Raw genomic sequence first — 22762 nt, forward strand, 5'->3', positions numbered from 1 at the left:
CAAAGCCCAGCTCGGCATAACAGGACCTTCCTGAACCTCTCCACAAAACTACTCTGAATTTCCCGACCTTGCCCTTGTTTCTCGTGCTTCTGCCTCCCCTGGGTAGGAGAGAAGCCCCACGAGGGCAGGGCCAGGGTCATTTTCCCAGGGTCTTCCCAGGCCCCCGCCAGGAGCCCGGCACACAGCGGGCCTCGCCACCCCCAGAGACGCCGGGGCTGGCCTCGACTAAGGAGGGATGGCCCTCCTAGCTTACCGGGACTCAGGTCCGGCTCTTCCTCCGCAGTCCCTCGGGCGTTGAAGCCCGGGGGCAGCGCAGGGCCGATCAGGTCCCTAGCCATCGCGGCCCGAGGGCAGCCCGGCTTCCCTGCTCGGGTAGTGGTACACACACACAGCCCACACAACACGCACGCGCACGTCCCTCTCGGTGTTCCAATTTGGGAAAAACTCCGGAGAGAGTTTTTCCGGCGCCTGGAAGTGACGTCACGACAAGCCATCGGTCCCGAAGTGTGTTTACTGGTGGAGCGGAAGTGACATATAATGTCACCGCCTCCGAGGTTAGCCCACGTGCTGCGGGCTGCCTGCGAGGTGCCTGTCTGAGTTTCCCGGTGAGAATTATCTCCTGGTATCATGGACCCGTTCGGTTGGTACTCTCCGCCCGGGCCGCCCCCCGTGCTAACGCTTCCGGAGTTTGAGTCTGATCAGTCTGCGGACTGGAAATCCTGGGTGCTTCCTCCTCCGCCGCCCCCACCGTCCATTCCGCCGCCTCACCTGCCTCCTCCTCACCTCCCCGCCTCATCCGAGAACTCCTGGGACTTCCAGCCGGCGCGGGACTGGTCCTGGGCGCCGGCTCCAGGCTACGACGGCTTCGACCCTCAGCAGGGACACTGGTACCAACAGCCAGGTAAGCCGGCTGCTTTTACCTTCCCAGGAATGTTATTTCTTACGTGCATTCCCTATTCTGCCCCCCTCCCCAACCCCGAGAATTCAGTCGGCTTCCGCCCTCCATCCTCACCCTACCCCCAGTCTCCTGCGTGTTTTATTAACTTGGAAACTTCTCACTGCTGCTCTACTCACCTCTCCCAATTTTTGGATTAATTGGTGGTGGGATCGGGGAGGGGATTTGTTCGATCAGTTTACGCGTTAGGACCAGAAGGGATTTCAGAGGCCATCTGGGGGAGGGGACGAAATAAGCATTTTTATGGCGTCTACGCAGGGCCAAACACTTTACACATTTTATTCTCTTTGAGCCCTGGAAGGTAGATGCTGTTATTATCTCCATTTTACAGTTGTGGAAACTGAGGCAAAATTAAGTGACTCACCTTGGGTCACGCAACTGGTGTCTGCAGCCAGATTTGATCTCTAGTCTTCTTGGTTCCAAGCTCTATCCACTGCCCTACCTAGTTCTCTCTAACTAATGCAACCCTCTCATTTTAGACATGAGGAAAGTATATCTTGTCACAGGTGATAGAACTAGTAAGTTTAGTAAATGGGATTTGAATCCAAGTTCTTGGACTCCCAATCCGGTGTGCACTGTGCTGCTTCACAAAGGGTTTATTTTTACATAAAAAGGTTTTTTCCTCTACATTTTTCGAGGGCTACCCGAAATCTTTTGACATGCTGTAAGTGGCCCGAGGGCCGCAGGTTGTGCAGGCCTGATAATAGATAACAGAAGATGTAAATTCAAATAATATCCACCATTCCATTCTTCTTATTAAATCTTGAGTGCTTAATATAGACCTTTCATTCAACAGCTCTTACTGGGCATAAAATTTATGGGATCAGATTTTAAATGGTACATTAGAGTTGGAAGAGTTAGGCAGTTAATGCGATAGCAAGAATAACAGTAAAGTAGGCTTAGATATTGCACAGAACTGTTCTGATTTAACAAAATTTCTTAGAATAAAGAGGATGCAGGGTGATGTCATCACGGCAGAAGGCAATTTATATGTAGGATTATCTATTTTGAAAAATCATGGAATCCTCTTATACAAGCTAAAATTACAGCACTGATAATGGAAATCCACCAAGAATGCAGTGTCTCACTTTAGTCACTGACTACATTCTCATATGGTCCTTTTCATTTCAGTGACTTGAAATGAAAGTTAAGTCAACTTAACTAGAAGTTAAGTTACTTGCCCTGGGTTACATAGCCAATAAGTGTCTGAAGCTGGACTTGAACTCAGCTCTTCCTGATTCTAGGCTTAGTATTCTATCTACTGTCAGCTGCTTCCATTTGAAGACAAATCAGGTTGAAATCTAATACTTAGTAATGATAAAAATAACTCCCAGTCCTTTAAAGTTTGCAGAGCCTTTTCTTCACAATCACCCTGTGTGGTAGTTAGGCATTAAAACCTGGAGATATTTTTCCTAATGCTCATCATTTATTAGATTGAGCAATTCTGACTTTATGAAACGATAGCTAAGTATGCGTGAAGGATACCTATTAGCTAGTATTATGGAAATTAAACACATCAATCTTGGATGGGCACTGCAGACGCATAAGGGGCTGATCCTAGCATTAAACAGGAGAAAGATGAGCAGATTGGGACACATTTGATAAATTACACTGTTTTCATTGAACTCAAGCAATTCATTGCCTTAGAAACCACTAATAGTCTTTTGTTATGTTATAGGATGGCAAACCATGAAATAACATCATTTATATATGTCACTCTTGTTACTCAGAAGAATCAAAATTGCTGGTGACTTAAAAGGGCTTTGCTCAGTTGTATGGTAGAGTTGGTTGTACCATGTTACTGATGGTGTCTTGTGTACAAGAATTGTCATGAAAAGATCATCAAAGAAGTGTGTGATTGGAAAAGCAGATGAAGCATAATGTAGAGGAGTGATGTTTAACAGCTGGACAGCTGACCGTGGGCTGCTCTGGTATCTCTGGAAGACAAAGACTCAGAGGAAGGTGTGTCAGGTAGATCTTCAGAGGATTTCTAGAAGGACATGAACAAGAATCTCAGAGGATGAGGAGTGGATGGGTCAAAAATCTGCATGTTAAGCACAGGTCAACCAGTGGTTTGAATCTGCTTTTTTTCGTGGAAATGCCATCTCACCTAACTTATATTCTCCTAAAGGAGGAATAGTTGTGTATTTCTGCTATGTGTAGTTTCTCTACTATATCTGCTTCTTGACAAATACCCTGTGATGTGTAATTTAAAAATAATTATAAGTAACTGTGGTTCTCATTTTGTTTTATAGGCAGAAACTATCATTTCCCCAAGAAAAACCGTGATAGATCAAATCGAAATTTCAAAAATCACCAAAATGGAAAACAGAAACAAAAGGTATTAAAAAGAAGTCTTTAGAGATAGGCTCTTTGTTGCCTGTGTAAGGTTTTTGTTTTTGTTTCTCTCATGTAGAATGAGTTTCTTCCTACTGTGGTGGTGTTTCTTCTCTAGACACTAAGTAAATGTTGATCAGACCATGTTGGGGTGTATGTGTGTCAGGGCGGGGTGGGGGGTGGGGAGGGGAAGTTGCGGGAGGGGGTTTATTAAAAATTTTTTTTTTTACAAGCTCCTATAGTAAATGTAATGGAAAGAGTCCATTCTATCTAATCTATAGACCATATTCTTGGGCTAACATTAAACAGAAGCTTTCAAATTAGGAATTAGTTGTGTACTGGTTCCTGTGTACAACTTTCATAATATTAATTTGAAAATTTCCATATAAAATAAAATTACATTAAAATGTTATACAAATGCTGTATAAGTTTTGAATTTATTATAAATACTAAATGTATTTGTAACAATTCTACCTTTGAGCTATTGAAAATCTTTTTTTAAGGTTTTAGTTATGTAATCTCTTTTTAATTTAATTATAGAATGGTAAAATTTGAAAGCAATTAACCTGCATTCAGAGATTCATTTTGTTTTGGGTTAGTGGATGGGAAGGTGACATTTGAATCTGGAAGATCAGGAGTGAAGTCCCTTCTTTGATACATTATGATCTTGGGCACTCACCAGGCAGAATATTTGCTTACCTTCATTGTTAGAAGGAAGCTTCTTCAATGGCATTCCCTTTATTAATGAAATCCTGGGTTTAGTCCAAATCTGTACTTGCTCCATTTTTGTCTCTCTTTCCCTCTAGGTTGTTGCACAGTGGAATTCTTGCAAAGAAAGGAGGAAACATTCATTTTCTCACCTCAGTTTTTCTTTTTAGTATTAAATTGTCTGAGATACATTAATAATGCAACCTTGTGCTATATACACAAAATTTAATTTAACCTGCATTACTGTTTCATTTTGCTGATAGCATTCTGTCTTTTTCCTTTGTGTCCCTATTTATCTAAATGAACAGAGACATCTGCCTGTAATACTTGTCTCCTCCAAGAACCATAGATTATAAATCAGAACTAAGGAACAGAAGGGCAGGAGACATTTTAATGTGATTATAGCACTCATAGTGGGCTGGGTGCTGATAGACTTCTGCATTACCATCTAACTGACTTCCATTAAACTGAAAGTAATTTTTTTTAGACCTCTTACAAGGGTCCAATGTGTATTTTTCATGACTGTTTAAAAATAATCATTTTATTTAAATGAATAAAATTTCTTTATTTTAATGAATTTATAGGTTTTAAGGTTTATCTTTTTCCATAGCATATTTCCCTCAGAATTCTAGTGTATCTTCTTCAGAATTCTAACCATGTTTAGAATTTATTACTTATTGAGCATCTACTATATATAAGGCACTGTGCCAGGTTCCAGGGATACAAAGAAAACATGAGATAGTTCCTGTCCTCAGGGGGCTTACACCTTAACAAGAGACACAACGTGTGTATACAAATATATAGACAATATAGACAAAATAAATACAAGTTAGTTTTGGGCAGGAGAGTACTATGGTAGGAAAAAACGAACATTTTCTAATGTTAATAGCTCTTAAAATAATTTTTCTAGTTCTTTATTTTCTAGTTGTCATTCATGTTCTGATATTAAAATTATTTTGGTGGCTGCTTATTAGAGGTTTTCTCTTTAAGGAGTGATAAATATGTAAAAATGATTGCATTGTTTTTTGCTGACAGAAAAATAAAGAACCAGTTTATACCCATTACTGTGATACTTGTGATCGTGGCTTTAAAAATCAAGAAAAATATGATGAGCACATCTCCCAGCATAGAACAGTAAGTTTTCTTTTCTGATTGATCCCTAATTTTCAAAATAGTTCTCTCTCCTTTTGTATCTCTTAGCAATTCCAAATTTCATTTCCATAAGATTGGTAACTTGGATAAATGCAGCGTAGTCTGCAGGGTAGTCTGATATTGAGCCGTCACAAGGTTTGACAGATTGATAGCCTGCTCTGGGGCCATACCCTGTTTTGGGGAGTCTCATTTCTTTAGGGACCAGGCGGGTGGTAGTCAATAGGTGAGAAACTTAGGTGTGGCCTTTTTATTGTTGTTGTTTTGTCTTTTTAAAAAGAATCCAGCTGTTCGTATACACATGCTGTTCCAGGGTTTTTGTGAAGGTCAAATGAGATAGCATGTAAAACGCTTTGTAAAACTGAAAGCATTCCACGAATGCCATCTATTGTTGTCATTAGCTAGCTGTTCTATTCTACTCCATGCCCAAAACGCCTTGGAGTGGGGTGACCCTTCCCGTTCCCTTTCGCAGTCATCAGGCTCTGTCATGCTCTTTGGTACATTCTTTCCCCATGCCAAGGCGGGCCTTGACTTTGCTTAAACCATAAAAAAAATTGTTAGTGGTATTACAGAGGGCACTGTAGTGCCAATGCGATATTCACAGCATCGTGGCTATGAATGTGGCAGCGTAGTTCTGAATCACAAAATAGAACAGACTCTCCACATGGAAGACAGAACCAAAATATTTATTTAAAGACCAGAAAGCCAAATCCATCATCCCAACAAAGAAGTCTATGCACATTAGCAATGCAGGGGGCATTGCCATCCCCAAGCCTTCCCCCTGTTAGGCCCTTCCCACAAATGAACACCCTCAAGTGAAATTCCTCCCTCACTCACTCACTAGTTCCTCTGCCTGCTTTCTCCTCCCCAGCTCTGATAGCTCTGACCAACTTCATCTCAGCTCTGCTCTATTCTTCTTGCTCCACTCATTCAGCAAGCTCCTACCACCATAGGCTTCATGTGGTCACATGGGCCTATTAATGAATGGGAAAGATCTTCCCGTTTACATTACTATTACAGGCACCCATTGGGTGATTTGCTATGAGCCTGTATCCCACCTACAGTGTAACCATGAGGTTATCATGTAATCTTATGTGTGACCCCTGCACCCAAGGTACTTTAGTAGATGAATCCTCAAACTAACCATATCACCATGTATGAGAAGGCAAAGAAAAATCTTAGTTATTTTAGACAGGAGTGCTTTAAGCCTTGCCTTTTGACTCTTAAGAGTGGTTAGACCTCATTGAGAATGGTTTGTTTTTTTTTTAACTTTCCTTTTGAGATGATCCTGGCACTCAAGAAGTGAGGGGAACCTGTTACTACATTCGATCTCCATTTTCAATATATGAATCCCTTTCTGCATATCTCTCTGCTCTGTAGTGGTATTTCTTCTGTCCTTGATTAAAAATTGAGAGGTAACAAAGCTTTACCTCAAAAAGCTTAATTGACTATAAGAACATGTTGGATTCAGGCATTATCTGTGTTGTGGCAGGATACATTTTGTATGAAAAGTAGTGAATAATGTTTTGTTTTTTTTTTTGAATTACTTCAGTGCTCGGTTGATGGTTGCAGTTTTAGCGCTCATGAGAAGATTGTTCAGATTCACTGGAAAAATGTAAGTTATCACTTTTAGGTTTATGCTCAGATTTGGCAACCTCTGTTCTTTGGTTGTTTGCCAGTTCTACAGTAATTATGGCATAGGATGGATCTTAGTTATACTTAATTTTTAAGTCTTGTTATCCCTTCAGCTACTCTCATTGTCAAATTAAGAAGATGCATAGGATGCTTAATGTTCGTCAGTGATATAACAGATTTATATGACATCGTTAAAGTGATCTGGTGGAACCTCATTACTATCAAGGTCTCTCTGCCCTGAAGGGCAGTACTGGATTAATCATGACTCAAAACAACTCATTAGGGGAAATCACCATGTGAAAATGACGAAAAGCTGCTCATTTGGTAGCTTTATTGCCATGGCGGGTGCTGAACTTGGTTTTCTATGTGAAGTCCCCATTGCTCCCATGTGCTCTAATCAAATTCCCAGTAATTAAAGTTAGACTCATTTTGACACTGGAAATATTCTTTTCCCTCTTAGATGCATGCTCCTGGTGCCAAGCGGATAAAATTAGATACTCCAGAGGAGATTGAAAAGTGGAGGGAAGAGAGGAGAAAGTGAGTAAGAACTCAGAAATGGTTAAGTATGTTGCTGTTAAGGCCAGGTGCTTCAAATTGATGAGTTCCCTGGACTTATTGCTCCTAATACACCATTTTTAGCACCCAGGAAGTTTGATCCTAGAGAAGAAGGACAAGTAATTAACTGAATAAAATATCAGTCAGAAGATTAGAGTGGCTAAGATTGGGAGACTGGATCCATAGCTTTTATTACAACTATTATGTAAATTTCCTAGATTTGGGAGGGGGAATGATTTAATGTACTTTATATTTTATTATTTCTATTACTACCTATTATTTCCATTTCTATTATTTCTATTACTATTTTATTACTGGCCAACGGAGCATATACAGGGGGAAGTGGATAATCACAAATAAATGAAATAATCATATTATTTCTATTACTAGTAATAGAAATAATATATTAGAATGTGTATAATATATATTAAAATAGAAATATATTAGAATAGAAATTAGTAATAGAAATATATTAGAATAGAAAATAATTATATTATTTCTATTACTGGTAGTAATATTAGTACTTCTCCTATATTTATATAGCATTTTTAGGTTTACAGTGATATTTCATCACAACAACTTGCCAGGTAGGTAATGTAAATATTCTCACCTCCATTTTGTAGGTGAAAAAACCAAAGGTTTCAGTACGTTCCCCAAAGTGATACCTCAGATCAGAGCATGTGCTCAGATTAAAATCTGATTTCAAGCTCATCACTTTTCCTATTATAACAGGATGTCTTTCTTCTACTTTAAGATCATTAAATATATCTCTTATAGCAGGGTGCTTCTTGTGTATTTATGAGATAATGAAATACATTACTTTTGTGGATTGGATAGACTATTAGACTAGGAGTTAGAAACCTGGGATCGGTCTTGACCCTGTAGTCAGTGGTGTAACCTCAGGCAGATAATTTAACCTTTTGTCTAGAAAATGAGAGAGTTAGACTAGATGATGTCAGATGCCTTTTTTAGTTTTGAGTCTTTGAGTCTATACATGTAATGTCTTAATAGGATTTTCTTAGTGTCTAATGCCTTAAATTTTTTCCCCATACTTTCTTTATATTCTAAACCAGTATCATCCTTGGCTTCTGTGTCTCTGTTTGGCAAAGAGATGAGGTGTTTGTTGGCTAAGTTCATTTTGGAGCTCTCTTGACTCCTTGTTGTGTGTAGTGATTACTTTATGTTTAAAGTCTGTAGGAAATGTTGGTAGTCTGTATTGATCTCTTTTCCTTTATCTGTTTTCTATTCTCTGCCATCATATCGTTGGAATAGGTCAGGTTGAAGCTCTAGGAATTGTACTGTCTTTTATTGATTTTGACTTTTGCTACAGTGAGCAACTGCACACTGCTGATTGAGAGTTGTTGTCTACATTGACACCCAGGTTTCTCCTGTCCATTTAGATAAGTCCATTATATTTTTGTGATGTTTGATGGTGAAGAGAGTTTACAATGTTCATCTCTTGTGTAAGGCTTTTAAAAGAAAGAGAAAAAAACGGCAACGAAGTCAGCCACCATGTTATTGACCTGCTGATAGTAGACACAGGATCCTGTACCCATATGCTTCCATCTCTGCAGTGAATGGAGAGAGCTGCATTTTCTTTCCTCTTTTCAGGGTCAACTTCAGACATTATAACACCACAGCCTTCAGTTTTGGTTTGAGTCCTTATAACTGCTGTAGTCATTGTATATATTGTTTTCCTGGTTTTCTTTGCATAAGTGCTTATTCCCATGTTTCTCTGAGTTTTTCATTGTCATTGGTCCTTACGGTGCAGTCGTAGTCCATTAGGTAGGTGTCACAGTTTATTTAGCTGAAGGGGTGGGATTTTAAGGGCTGCTCTCAGGAAAGATGTGGGAGATGCTGGCCAGCCGGACCATGGAGCGAATGCAGGGGGAAGTGGATAAAGTCATCACAAATTAATGAGAGTAGGCTAGAAAGCATGAGAAAGTGAGGTGGTCTTATTTTGGTTAGTCTGGTGAAAATCCTTGAAGCACCATCAGTATCAGCATCATAATAGTCATTCATGACAGTATATAAAAGCTCAGGGCATTAGGGAGACTGTTGTGGCAAGCCTGCGTATGGGGGATTCATGCTAAGTCTTCCTCGCTTGAAACTCAGTACCCTCTCCACTATTGGATTTTTTAATCTGATTTGATTTCACCTTTGTGCTGGTGCAGGCTCCCTCCCCCCACATCATTTCACAGCAGGACTACTGCAGTAACCTGCTGGGGGATTTGTAGCCTCTAGTCTCTCCCTACTCCAGTCCATCCTCCATTCAGCTACTAAAACCATCTTACCAAATAGAATATTTACTCACTCTCCAGTGGCTCCCTATCACCTCCAGGATCTAATATAAAATGCTGTCTTTGGCATTTAAAGCACTTCATAACCGAGTTCCCCTTTGCCTTTCCAGTCTTCTTATACTTTCCTCCCCAAAACATGCTCTTCTGTCCAGTCACACTGGCCTCCTGGCTGTTCTGCTAACAAGACCCTCCATCTCTGGGCTCTGGGCATTTTCTCTGGCTGTCCCTCATGCATGGAATGATCTCCCTCCTGATGTTTACTGCCTTCCGTGGCTTCTTTTAAGTCCCAATGAAAATCCCATCTTCTATAGAAAGCCTTTCCTAATCCCTCTTAATTCTAGTACCTTCTCTTGATTTTTTCCCTATTTATCCTGTATATAGCTTGTCTGTATGTATGTGTTTGTATGTTGCCTCCACCATTAGAGTGTAAGCTCCCTGAGGGCAGGAGCTGTCTTTTGCCTCTTTTTATGTCTCCAGAACTTAGCACTGTACCTGGCACATAGTAGGCATCTAATTACTGACTGATTGATCTTGTTTACCTCCATGACACACTCTGACAATGTTCCCTGCTCCTTCCAGTGTAACAAGATTCAGTGATTCTCTGTTACCAAATAGAAAATCTTGGCATTTAAAGCTCTTCAAAACTTATCTTTCCAGTCTGCAGTCCAGAAAACCTGGCTTTCTTGCTATTCCTCACAGAAGACACTTCATCTCTTGCCTCCATGTCTTTGCAGGGGCTGTCTCCCATGTCTGGAAAGACAGCCCTCTTAGAATCCTTGGTTTCCTTCATAATGCCCCTCTAATTGAGACTTTTCCTGGTTCCCCAGCTCCTCCCCCACTCACAAGGTTATCTCGCATGTACCTGTGCATGTGCCTGTTGTTTCTCCTACAGAATATAGGATTCTGGAGGACAGGGACTTTTCCTTCCGTCTTTGTACCTCCAGTGCATAGCATAATGCTTGGCCCCTGACACGTGCTTAAGAATGATTGTTGATTGAGTGATATGAGACCTTTCTTTCTTTGACCTCCTTGAGGTGTATGCCTATCCGTAGGATATCAGGGCCAAAAGATTTTGGATATCTTAGTCACTTTTTAAAATCAATTCCAAATTGTGTTCCAGAATTGTGAGATCAATTCACAGTTCCACCAACACTATATTAGTGGGCCTGGCCTCCCACAGTTCCTCCACATTGGACAGTTTTCATCTTTTGTCATCTTTGCCAATTTTCTGGGTTTGAGGTGAAATCCTAGAGTTGTTCTGATTGTGGTTTATTTGATTGTAGAGATTTGTGGCAGTTTTTAAAATTGTTAATAGTGTAGAGTTAAATTATTTTTTTTGTCGACGTGTTTGTTCCTATCCTTTGACCACTTATCCACTGGGGGATGGCTTTTGGTCTAATACATTTGGGTTAATTTTCTGTATATCTTAGCTATGCATATGCATATGCATATCTATGGAGGGTGAGGGGGCGGGGGAGAAAGAGGAAAAAAAGAGAGAGAGGTATTTTTCCCAATCACTAGTTTTACTTTTTTCCTTATCCTAGCTGCCATTTGTACAAAAACTTAAAAATTTCATGTGATCAACATTTTGTTTTACCTTGTATGTTTTCCTCTATTTCTTGTTGAAGAATTCTTCCCCTGTGAAAGATATCTCCATTGTTTTCCTCTTATTTTTAAAATAATGTAATCTTTTTATATTTAAGTCAAGTATCCTTTTTAAACTTATTGCGTGATATGTTGTTAATCAGGGGTGGGAAACCTTTGGTCTTGAGGCCACATGTGGCATGCACAGTTTAATAGCCCTTTGGGTATAGTTCCAGATTGTTCTCAAGAATGTTCTCAAGACCAGTTCACAACTCCACCAACAGTGCACGAGTGTACCTATTTTTCCCCATCCTCTCCAGCATTTATCATTTTCCTTCTCTATCATGTTAGCTAATCTAATGCTGTGTTTGACATTCAAAGCCCTTCATACCTGGGGCCCCCATCGACTTTTTACAACCCTCTTTATACCTTTCTCCCCAAAACATATTCTTCAATCCAGTAACATTGATTGCCTGGCTGTTCCACACACCAGACTCTTCTGCTTGGCTCTGGGCATTTTCTCTGGCTGTCCCCCACGAGTAGAATGATCTCCCTCCTCATTTTGTCTGCTGCCTTTCCTTAAGTTCCAGTTAAAATCCCATCTCTTATAAGAAGCCTTTGCCAGTCCCTCGGAGGTCATACCTCAGAGTTGTTTCACTTTGCATTTCTTTAGTCAATAGCATTTTTTCATATGATTATAGATAACTTTGATTTCTTCTTCTGAAAACTGCCTTTCATATCTTTTGACCATTTATCAATTGGTTATGACTCTTATTTTTATAAATTTGACTTAAATGGGGCCTTTATCAGAAAAACTTACTGTTAAGAAGTTTTGATATTAATTCATTGTTTGTGTTATCTTTTGGCAAAATGTGGTTTCTCTGATTCTCTCTTTTAATTCTCTCTCCCAGCTCTGACCAACTTCCTCTTAGTTCTGTTCCACCCATTCAGCAAGCTCTCCCACCACAGGCTTCATGTGACTTAGGCTTCCATGTGACTCAAGCAGGTCACATAGGCCTATCGATGGATGGGAAAGATCTTCGAATTGCATTAACAATATATTAACAACACATTCGGCTCCAAGATCTTTAGCATCTACCACATAGGCCAATGGAAGTCTAGGGTAACTGGTGTCAACAGAACCGTACAGTAGTATAACAGGGATAACATAAAACAATATCTTATTTTTGCTTTTGCTCTGGCCGAGATACCCTTGCTCCAAGTTATGTTCTTGATTTTATTGAGTTATTACTTCAGATTCAGAAATTGAATCATTATACAATAATGACAAAGTTGTAACATTTTCTTCACATCTTATTTGTGCAGTCTGTTTTAAATAGCCTCAGTTCAGTTAAACACAGCAACCATTTATTGAGTGCCTCTTGTATGCCCAAGGGGCCCTAGAGAAATATGTAAATTAGATAAGATAAAATCCTTGCCTGTCAGGAACTTACAATATTGCATGATTGAAGAATCACAAAACAGCATATTAGAGCCTGAAAGGAGAAGAAGGGCACCATTGAGGGGGTGATAGGTGGAGGAAGACATTTGGGAAGGTTTCCGGAAAGAGATGGAGTTTGAGATGGCCTTTAAGAGTGAGTGGGTATTCTACAGGAACACGGGAGCAGGAATATCATACTTACTGTTGGTAACACTCATGTGATACTTGAGGATGGTTTATTTCTTCACTTGTGTGTCTTTATTATCTCCTCAGTTAGATTGTCAACTAATGGAGGCCACTTCCAACCAATCGTACATGTCTTTTTATCCCCTGCATTACCTAGTACCTAGAGTCTTATTGGATAGTAGGCACTCAAGACCCTTAGTCTAGGTTTAGAAAATATGTTCATTATAGGTCTGTTTGAATTTGTTTACAACTGAGTCAAGTTATAATTTGTTGGAGACTCTTAGCTAAGAATAAGATTATTCAGTCTCTCCTTTTTATATGTGACTCAGTACCAATAACTGAGTGCACTTTTGCCACTTATTTTTTTAAACACAAATCCTCATTACAGGAGACACTCCCAGAGAAAAGTCAGATGAGGCTGTGTTCTAAAGCATTGTTCATGATTGAAGTAGCTGCTTCCATGTTAATGCAGACTTTGCCCCCTAGTGGTTTTGTGCAGCAAGTACTATGGAAATCAAGTTCCCCTTTTAAGTGATAGTGATGCATGTTTTGAGGAGTGAAATTCTTTGTTCACTCACGGTAAGTGAGTTTGCTTGGCCTTGGCGGGGGCGGGGGGGGGGGGGTGGTAAATTGGAGGATGTGGGGTAGAAAGTTGGAGGAGAGCTTTTTGGATGTTAAGTGGGTGGTAGTTGGGAACCCCTGTCGACTTTTGAGCAAGGAGATAGTGTGAGCCTTGAGCAAAGGAGGATTTAGAGCTCGAAGAGAGTTTTAAAGATGGCATAGTCCAGCCCTTCATTTTATAGATAAGCAAACTAAGACCTCCTATTACACTGGCTTCGGCTTAAGCTCACAATTACTAAGCGAGGTGGGATAGTGAGTAGAATGCTAGACTTGGGAGTCCACAAGACCCAGGATCAAATCCTGCCTCCAGTACTTGGTCGATTTGTGACCCTGGGCAAGCTATCAGACGTCTTCAGCCTCAATTTCCTCGTGTGTAAAATGAGTATGATGGTAAACATGCCTTTCTCACAGGGTCATTTTAAGGACCACATGAGATGGTATATGTAGAAGCAAAGTTTAAAGTGCGATCTAAATGTTAGCTCCCACTGTTAGATTGGGTGATGAGAAGCTAGAGGCAGGAGCCTGGCTTGGACCTTGTGATGGTGGACTCACTCAGGGTATGAGGAGATTTGGCCACAAAGCAGCGTTGTGACTCAGAGTGAAGACCAGCGTCCAGTGTTCTGGCAGATTTACTAGCAAGTTGCTTCTATGTTGGATTTGGTTCAATTTAATTAAAAAGTGACCCCAAGGTTGCAAGGCTATGAGGCTTGAAGGCCAGTGCTGGAAACTGGAAATGGGTGTTTTGGGAAAGGATGACAGTATAGGCTCAAATATTATTTACACTTGTTGATAAATTACTTTGGTTTCAGTCATTTCTTATCAGTTAAGTTAAATTGTGTTCCTCGAGGACAAGAATAAAAATGTCTTTCCTTTTTTCTTCCCTCCTTAAACCCTCCCAAGCCAGACCTCAGCTTGTGTTCTGCACCTAGTAGGTGCTAGTTAAATGTGGGTTCTGTAAGGATTTGTATTCTTATCAGTTATGTTAAATTGTGTTAGTTCCTCGAGGACAAGAATAAAAATGTCTTTCCTTTTTTCTTTTTTTCTTCCCCCCTTAAACCCTCCCAAGCCAGACCTCAGCTTGTGTTCTGCACCTAGTAGGTGCTAATTAAATGTGGGTTCTGTAAGGATTCGTATAAAACACTAAAGTCTCTTAGGAGAAAACATTTTAAACTTGTCTTCGATCAGAATTTCTAGTTACCAAGGTAAGTTATAGAATGTCCTCCCCCTGAGGTCTTGAAAAACCTCTGACAGAGGCAGCTAGATGGTGCAATAGATAGGACTCCAGGTTTAAAGTAAGGTTGACCTGAGTTCAAATCCAGCCTCTGGAGCTTACTACTTTGGGGCAACTAGGTGGTGAAGTGAGTAGAGCACCAGTCCTGGGGTCAGGAGGACCTGAGTTCAAATCTGGGCTTAGACACTTGACACACTTAATAGTTGTGTGACCTTGGGCAAGTCACTTAACCTCGAATTGCCCTGCCTTCCCTCCTCCAAGAAGAAAAAAAAAGAAAAACCTCTGATACCCTTTGGAGATCTTTGTAATATTTCCATCATCTGTCATTTCTGTAGTACTGAGCTATAGGCATTCCCAGATGCTCTTAAATAGTTTCTCGTACGTGTTTGACGGAGAGAAATTTTTTGGAGTATAGCTTCAAATGGCTTGATTTTTCTCAGAAATACATTTATAATTTCCCTGCTCCAAATCTTTGTCTTAGTTATTTTGTAAAACCATATTTTTAGTGTCCTAATTTCAATTCATCTTAATTATTTAAAAATGGCTGTCTAAGCTGAGGTTTTTATTGAAACACTGGACAATATATTTTGATTTGCCATTTTAGTGAGAGCTCTGCAGTAGCTAGGCTTCATTTACTAAAGCATTTATGTAAATTCCTATGCTTGTAGGCGGGCCCCATAAATAGCACTGGGCTGGCCCACATTTGACCAGTGGGCTGCGCTTTGGACAGCCCTGCTCTAAAATGAAATGATTTTACAATCTTCTATCATTATTTTTTTTCATTGTACCTGGACTTCATATTGAAGTCACCAAGTGTCAGGGTTCACATTGGAGGATCTTGTGAAGTGTTTTGTAGACTTTTCTCTATTTCACTACATCATGAAACAACAATTTTAGAGCTTGAAAGGGGCCTTAGAAATGCTCTTTTCCTTAAGGGATACCCATCAGTTGGGGAATGGCCGTACAAGTTGTGGTATATGAATGTAATAGAGTGCTGTTGTGCTATAGGAAATGAGGAGCAGGCAGATTTCAGAAAAACCTGGAAAGATTTACTTGAACTGATGCTGAGTGAAGTGAGCAGAACCAGGAGACCATTGTATACAGCAGCAGCAATGTTGTGCAGTGGCCAACTTTGATAGACTTGGCTTTTCTCAGCAGTGCAGTGATCTATGACAACTCCAAAAGAGTCATGTTGGAAAATGCTACCCGTGTTCAGAGAAAGAACTATCGGGTCTGAATGCAGATGGAAGTTTTCTCTTCTTTTTTTTTCTCGTGGCTTTTCCCTTTTGTTCTGATTCTTCTTTCATAACATGACTAATGTGGAAATGTGCTTGTTCATGTATAACCTATATTAGATTGCTTATTGTCTTGAGGAGGGAAGGGCAGAGAAAAAATCTGGAACTCAAAGTCTTGTAAAAGTGAATGTTGAAAACTATCTTTACGTGTAATTGGAAAAAATAAAATACTATTAAGCGGGGGAAACAGAAGAAATGCTCTTTTCCAGTCTGCTTGTCTTACAGATGAGGAAACTGAGCCCACAGAGATTAATATGACTTGCCAAATATCATCCTGTATATTAAGTCACAGGGCCAGAATATGAACCTGGATTCCTCTGAGGTCAGACCTGGTGCTCAAATTTGTCATCTCTTCATGTCCGAAGATGAAGTATCTCCCTTTCCCATCACAGTTACAGTTCTTCCAAAAGCTTCCATGTTCTTGCTTACGCTTGGAAGGCATATTGCATCCAACTGGTCATGTTAAAAATTATTTAGAATTATTCAGAAAATTTTTAGAATTTAGGGTATGGGGATTTTTTTTCAAAGATTCATTTTGTAAATTACTTCCTTATTGTTGAAGAAGGGTAAACAAAGGAGGCCTAATGTGCTTAGTTAAAGACTAATTTTAGAATGAATTTTTAGGGTGTTTTTTCACCTTTAGTAGCATTTTATCTTGACTTGATTGCTTAGTAAGGCTTGGCTTTTTAAATATCTCCATCTCAGTCTCTCTCTGCATGTAGTGTGACTTTTCCATGCTTTGGTATAAGCAAAAGAGATGGTAGAGTTTTGTGTTTAAGTGTGAGATTAAAAGGAGAAAAACAGAGCTCCAGGCTCATTGGGAGTCCACTAGGTGGTGTAGTTACATGGCTGATTTTAGTAGTTAACTTTGGCTGTGAGAGAATTTTGTTGGATGCCATGCCTTGAAAATTCGGAATGCCAGTGAGGCAAGGACAGAAGGAGAATGCTTGGGGCGAATGAGCAGCTTCCTTAGGAAGCCTTTGACAAATGTGGAGTCTCACGAGAGGACGGGGTCACCCTTAATTACGTAGGATCATAGATCTATGGAAGGAAGGAACTTTGAAGGTCATCTGATTCAACCCCTTCTTTTTACAATGAAGAAAACAGGCCTAGCAAGGCTGAGAGATGTGCCCAGGGTTGCGTGGGTATCAGGCAGATTTGAAGTGAGGGCCCCTGGCTCCTGGTCCAGCTTCCATAGACTACTACAGGGAGTCCCCAGCTTGAGCATCTTGTCCTAATATTCTCAAGTCTAGGATAGCATTTTGAAAACATTTATACACCAAGATAGAGGCTTGATTCACTTTAGTCCTGAACAGAACAGGCAGACTTGCAGAAGTCATACCATCCGAGTTGAAGGGGCCCTCAGAAGCCCTCTTGTAGCCAGTCAACTTCTGAACAAGAGTGACTTCAATAATAGCTGGTCACCCTTCCTATGTTTGCATACCTTCAGAGAGTGGGAGGTCCCAGTGCCTTCCACTACCTGACTTTGCTCGCCTCTATAACTGCCTCCTTCTGTCAGGCATAAATCTGCTTTTCTGCATCCTGTCCAGCTTAGTTCTCCCCTCTGGGGCTAGGCAGAGCAAATCTAATATCTCTTCTCTGCAGTGAAACTTGAAGGAATTGAAGACAGCCAGCACATCCCCCAAGTCTTCTCTTCATTTCCCCAGGCCAGATACTCCTTGTTTCTTCAGATCATCATCTTAGACCTATCATCATCCGGGTGGCCCTCTGGACAGGCCCAACCTTGGCTCTGCCTTTTTTAAGATGTGCCTCTCAGAACTGACCAGTGGCAGCAGGGGAATAGACAGTCTTTGTGCTAAGCACTCTGCAGCCTAGGACAGCATTAGCCTTTTAGGCTTCCAGGTCATCCTCCTGATGCATAGTGAGCTTGCAGTCTGCTGGGACCTCCAGATCTTTTCCCACTCTAACTATGAAATATGAATTCTTCGCCTTTCTTCCAATCTGGACTTGTTAAATAGAATTTTCAGAACCTAGTTTTAAGCGAAGTGTAATGATAACTCAGTAACCTGGCAGTATAAGGCTTTTGCCTTTGTTTGTATCCCAAGTGCCTAGTGTAGTGCCTGGCACACAGTAGGGACTTAAAAACCAATGCCTGAAAACAGCCATTGGCACCATCAGATTTGGGGTGCTTAATTAGGGCCATTCTACCTAAGGGAAGAAATTCTTTGCAGATTTTGATCTGAAATAATTGTAGGAACAAGGAATAAATTATTTTCCTTTCCTTGGTATTCTCTGGGTTTGTTATTCCAAGTGTACTTCAGGAACTTAAACTGTATCCTGTATCAAAGAGCCCCACTGTTTAAGAGGGTGGGTGGCTTTTCCTTCTTCTCACAGCTCCAGCTTCCTGGAGGGTGGAGGGAACAAGCCTTAGGTATTTTATGTTCGTGGGGTGGGTTCCAGATTGTTTGTTAGAGCCTAGCGTGTTTTAGAGATGTAGGATTTGTGACTAAATCGAATTCTCTTCTTGAGGTGGCTTTGCTTTCTAGTACCCTTGCTTTCCCAGTTTATTTCTAGTTTAACTAGAAATTTCTAGTTCTACTGTGCAAGTAAGAAGAAGAAGAAACTTGGAAGGAAATCTGAACTAATTTCCCAGATTCCTCTAATTATAGACTCTTAGGGCTATGGAGGGGACTTGGTGAGGTCATCTTGCCCTCTTGACCTTCAGCAGGATTATACTGAAACTCTGTTAGGAGAAGGGTCTTAAATACCACCAGAAAAGGAGAATTCCCTGCCACCCCTCCCACCTCCACCTTGCTGAGTGTTTTCTAGTGCTATTATGGAAGTTCTGTTCACTCATTGTCTTCTCGTTCTAATTTTTGTCTGTTGTCATTACCCTCCAAAAGCATTTGCCAACAGCTAATATTTATGTGTGCTGATATAGTGTAATAGGAGCATTTGCTCTGTCTTGGAGAGAGGCAGTATCAGTCAGTCAACATGCCTACTGTATGCCGGGCATAGGGAATATAAGGAACAGCAAAAGGCAGTTCCTGCTCTCAGGGAGCTCACAGTCTAGGGAGAGGCAGTCTGTCAGCAGCTATGTACAGACAAGATATGCACAGCATCCCCTGGACACACAGCAGAGGGCAGGCACCAGAATAAAAGGGGATGGGAAAGATCTTCCTGTAGCAGGGACTTGAGGGAAGCCAGGGAGCTGTGAGGCCAAGAGGAGGAGGGAGACCATTCCAGGCATGGACGACAGTTGGAGAAAATGGAGGGACAGCCAGGAGGCCAGTATCCCAGAGTACATTCAGTGGGGTAAGGTGCTGAAAGGCCACTGCATTTAGAATCAGCAACCCTGGGTTCAGATCTCAGCAAATCCAAGTGGCCTTAGACAAATCACTAAACTTCTGGGCATTTGTTTCCTCCTGTGAAATGAGGGGGTTGATCTAGATTGTCTTGACCAAATCACTCATTCCAGTTCTGAATCATTAATTCTGTGATCTTCCTGTAAAGGGTGCAGATTGCAGCCTACAGATCCTGGATGCTCACAGTTAGACAGTCAAAGTGGTTACCTGTGTGTGGCTAAGTGACTTTTAGGAATGGACATGAGAGTCTGAGTACATTTCTGGATGGGCAGTGAGGTGAGCAGCCCTGGATTTGTGTGCCTAGACAGAGTGGGGCCAGGGGGAAGCTATCATCTCACCTCATCAGGCTCTTCTGCATACTTTGTCTTCAGATGGAGAACTTCTGGTAACCATCCTCTCTAAAAAAAAGCCTCTTTGTTTTCACCTTGCAGCCTTTCCTTTCACAAGCTGGGTAATTCTAATTCCTTTGGCCTTTCTTTATAGGTCTGCTCTGGGTCTTCTTGGAGTTTTTCACATTCCTTTCTAGTTCAGGAGCACAGAACCAGGCACTGCCCCTCACTGCTTCTGGGTAAACTTCTAGCTCACACTGCTGTAGGTGATTGAGCTCCTGTTATCAGGTACCCCAAGGCCCTGCCTTAAGCATATTGGACTTTGGTTCTGAAGCCTGGTTTGCCTTTGTTGGATAGATCGATCAGCATATTTTAGTTCTTTGTAATTCAGCAACCCAAGATTAACTCCTGTGAGACCATCATTCCCTACAGGGTCTAAGTGGAAGAAAGTCAGGGTGGGAGGGTGAGCATCAGAGACATCCCCCTTCTGCTTGGGTTTTCCCATTGTTACTAACAGTAAAAAGTCTTAGAAACTTCAAAAGCTCTGTGTGCTTGCTTGAGGGATTAGTACTGAAGAAGAAGCAGTAAGACTCTTTCTTTTGGGCAGGGAGCCAGGAAAGGAGGGCAGTCCTGATCAGAAGCAACAGGTGGTGGCTGTGGCAAGGCAAACTAGCTGAGACCAACAGCTGTCACCTGGGGCTGATGCAGACAGCAAGCCATTGTACCATTAAGCTTCTTACCCCACGAGCTCATGGAGACCTTGGCCTCTCACTGCCCTCCAAACCCTGGGCGTTGGTGCCTTCAGCCAGGACAAGAGAAATTGAGATTGTCTGGTAGCCCTAACTTGGAACTACGAGTATGTTCTCCCATATAAATATTGTTACATGGGATAGCTGGGATCCATAGTAATGTTAGTAAGGATTGTACTTCAGTTATTATGTGATAAATTGATTTCCTTCCTCCCTCCCTTCCTGCCTCCCTTCCTCCATTGCTTCCTTCCTTCCCCCGGAATGAGAACTTGATCTTATGTATGACATTGCTTCTGTAAGAAAGTGTGTTCTGGGTTCCCAACAAACTGACTTAAAAACCAGCTTGAAACACCATAAGATGATAGTGTAAGTTGAGGATTGCTTAAGTCGTGCTTGTTCTTAAAATTTAGCTTCTGGTTGTATTGTTGATTCATGGGCCTCTTACTCAGTATTTATCTCATGACCCCAGGATCACTTTCTTTCATTCTTGTTTATGACCAGCCAGCTCACTGGGTGGCAGTGTGGAATAATAGCATGGGCTCTAAAGACAGATGATCTAGGTTCATACCCTGCCTTTGATCTTTATACCCTTGTTACCTTGGACAAGTCACTGCCACTTAGCTTCTGCAGTTTTCCTCCTTTGGAAAATGAAGGAAAGAGATTACGTGGTCTCTGAGGTCCCTTTGGGCTCTTGATCTGTAACCCCCCCCTCTTGCATATGTATAATTTGTTTTTTTTTTTTTTGAGGCAAAGTATTTGCTCTCTTTTATTTCCTCTTTTTTTTTTTTAAATGCAATTTATTTATTTAACATATTTGGTTTTCAGCATTGATTTTCACAACAGTTTGAATTACAAATTTTCTCCCCATTTCTGCCCTCCCCCCCCCACTCCAAGATGGCGTATATTCTGGTTGCCCTGTTCCCCAGTCAGCCCTCCCCTCTATCACCCCCCTCCCCTCTCATCCCCTTTTCCCTTCCTTTCTTGTAGGGCAAGATAAATTTCTACGCCCCATTGCCTGTGTATCTTATTTTTTAGTTGCATACAAAAAGTTTTTTTGTTTTTGAACATCTGATTTTAAAACTGTGAGTTCCAAATTCCCTTCCCTCTTCCCTTCCCACCCACCCTCCCTAAGAAGTTGAGCAATTCAACCTAGGCCACACATGTATTATTATGTATAACCCTTCCACAATACTCATGTTGTGAAAGGCTAACTACATTTTGCTCCTTCCCAACCCATCCCGCTTTATTGAATTTTCTCCCTTGACCCTGTCCCCTTTCTGTATAATTTGTTTTTTAACCTAAATAAGTGTCCCTAAATTTTCCTTATGGAACTCTATTTATGGTTGTTGTTTCTGACCATTTTCCAATGATCAGTGCTATTCCCACTGTACCACTTTTTAAAAAATACAGCATTTTTTCCCCCAATTACATGTCAAGACAATTTTTAGCATTCATCTTTACAAGATTTTGAGTTCCAAATTCTTCTTCCCTCCTTCCCCTCTTCCCCTTCCCTCTATGAAAATGGTAGGCAATTTGATGTAGGTTTTAAACATACTATCATGTAAAACTGATTTCTATATTAGTCACAGTTGTGAACCTCTGTACCACTTTCTAATCCTCCATCCCCAACTCAGAGCCACTCCATAACACCTAGATTCTTGTCATCTGCAAATTTAGAGAATCAAGTAAGCAGACAGGCATTTAGTAAGCACCTACAGTGTGCTAAATGCTATAGTCAGAAGGCTGAATAGTGAGAAAATCCCCGCGCTCAAGGAGCTTATCTTCTAAAAGGGGTGACAGCAAGCACATAGATAATCATAAATTGACACGAGCACACATAAATATACACAAAGTAGTTAAATGTAAGATAGTTTGGGAGGGGGACCACAGAAGGAGGTGCTTGAGCTGTCTGTCTGTCTCTGTCTACCTGTCATCTATATCATCTACCTACACTTTGCTTGTCCATTTATCTGTCTGCCTATCATCCATCTTTATCATGTGTCAAAATCCACCTCTGTCTGCCCATCATCTGTTGCTATATCACTTATCCCTGTCTGTCTCTCTTCTGTGAGTCTCTGAGGTCATAATTATAACCATGGGAGCTGTTAAGGTTACCAAGAGAGTTTATAGAGAAAGAAGGGAAGAGGTTTAGGAGGAGACCTCAGGGATCATCCATAGTTAGGGAGTGTGCTGTGGATGATGATCCAGTAAAGGGAGAGTTAGGCAGGTGGAGAAGAAGGAGAGCAGTGTCAAATCCAGAGTGAAGAGCATTTGCAGGAGGAAAGGGTGGTCCCCAGTGTCTGTTACAGCAGACAGGTAAAGAAGGCTGAGAAAAAGGGCTTGAGGAAAGACTGTCAGATA

At 41.1% G+C, this 22762-nt stretch overlaps 2 protein-coding genes across 4 annotated transcripts in view; one reads left to right on the forward strand and one right to left on the reverse strand.

Annotated features, from left to right (window-relative positions):
* GPALPP1 (GPALPP motifs containing 1) overlaps positions 1 to 442 on the reverse strand; it is a 41587-nt gene extending 41145 nt beyond the window's left edge. For 2 of the 3 annotated variants that reach the window (XM_036756847.1, XM_036756846.1), the window contains exon 1: positions 254 to 439. In XM_036756847.1, coding sequence (XP_036612742.1) covers positions 254 to 338 — 85 coding nt within the window. In that variant the 5' untranslated portion in view covers positions 339 to 439. Of the gene's footprint in view, positions 1 to 253 lie in introns of all 3 variants that reach the window. The other variant, XM_036756845.1, reaches the window with a different exon arrangement.
* A 101-nt stretch (positions 443 to 543) lies between these two features.
* NUFIP1 (nuclear FMR1 interacting protein 1) overlaps positions 544 to 22762 on the forward strand; it is a 53781-nt gene continuing 31562 nt past the window's right edge. Inside the window, exons 1-5 of the mRNA XM_036753676.1 lie at positions 544 to 901; positions 3211 to 3296; positions 5036 to 5134; positions 6702 to 6764; positions 7245 to 7321. Coding sequence (XP_036609571.1) covers positions 628 to 901; positions 3211 to 3296; positions 5036 to 5134; positions 6702 to 6764; positions 7245 to 7321 — 599 coding nt within the window. The 5' untranslated portion in view covers positions 544 to 627. The remainder of the gene's footprint in view (positions 902 to 3210; positions 3297 to 5035; positions 5135 to 6701; positions 6765 to 7244; positions 7322 to 22762) is intronic.

Source organism: Trichosurus vulpecula, chromosome 4 (genome assembly GCF_011100635.1).
Source record: "Trichosurus vulpecula isolate mTriVul1 chromosome 4, mTriVul1.pri, whole genome shotgun sequence".
Lineage (NCBI taxonomy): Eukaryota > Metazoa > Chordata > Mammalia > Diprotodontia > Phalangeridae > Trichosurus > Trichosurus vulpecula.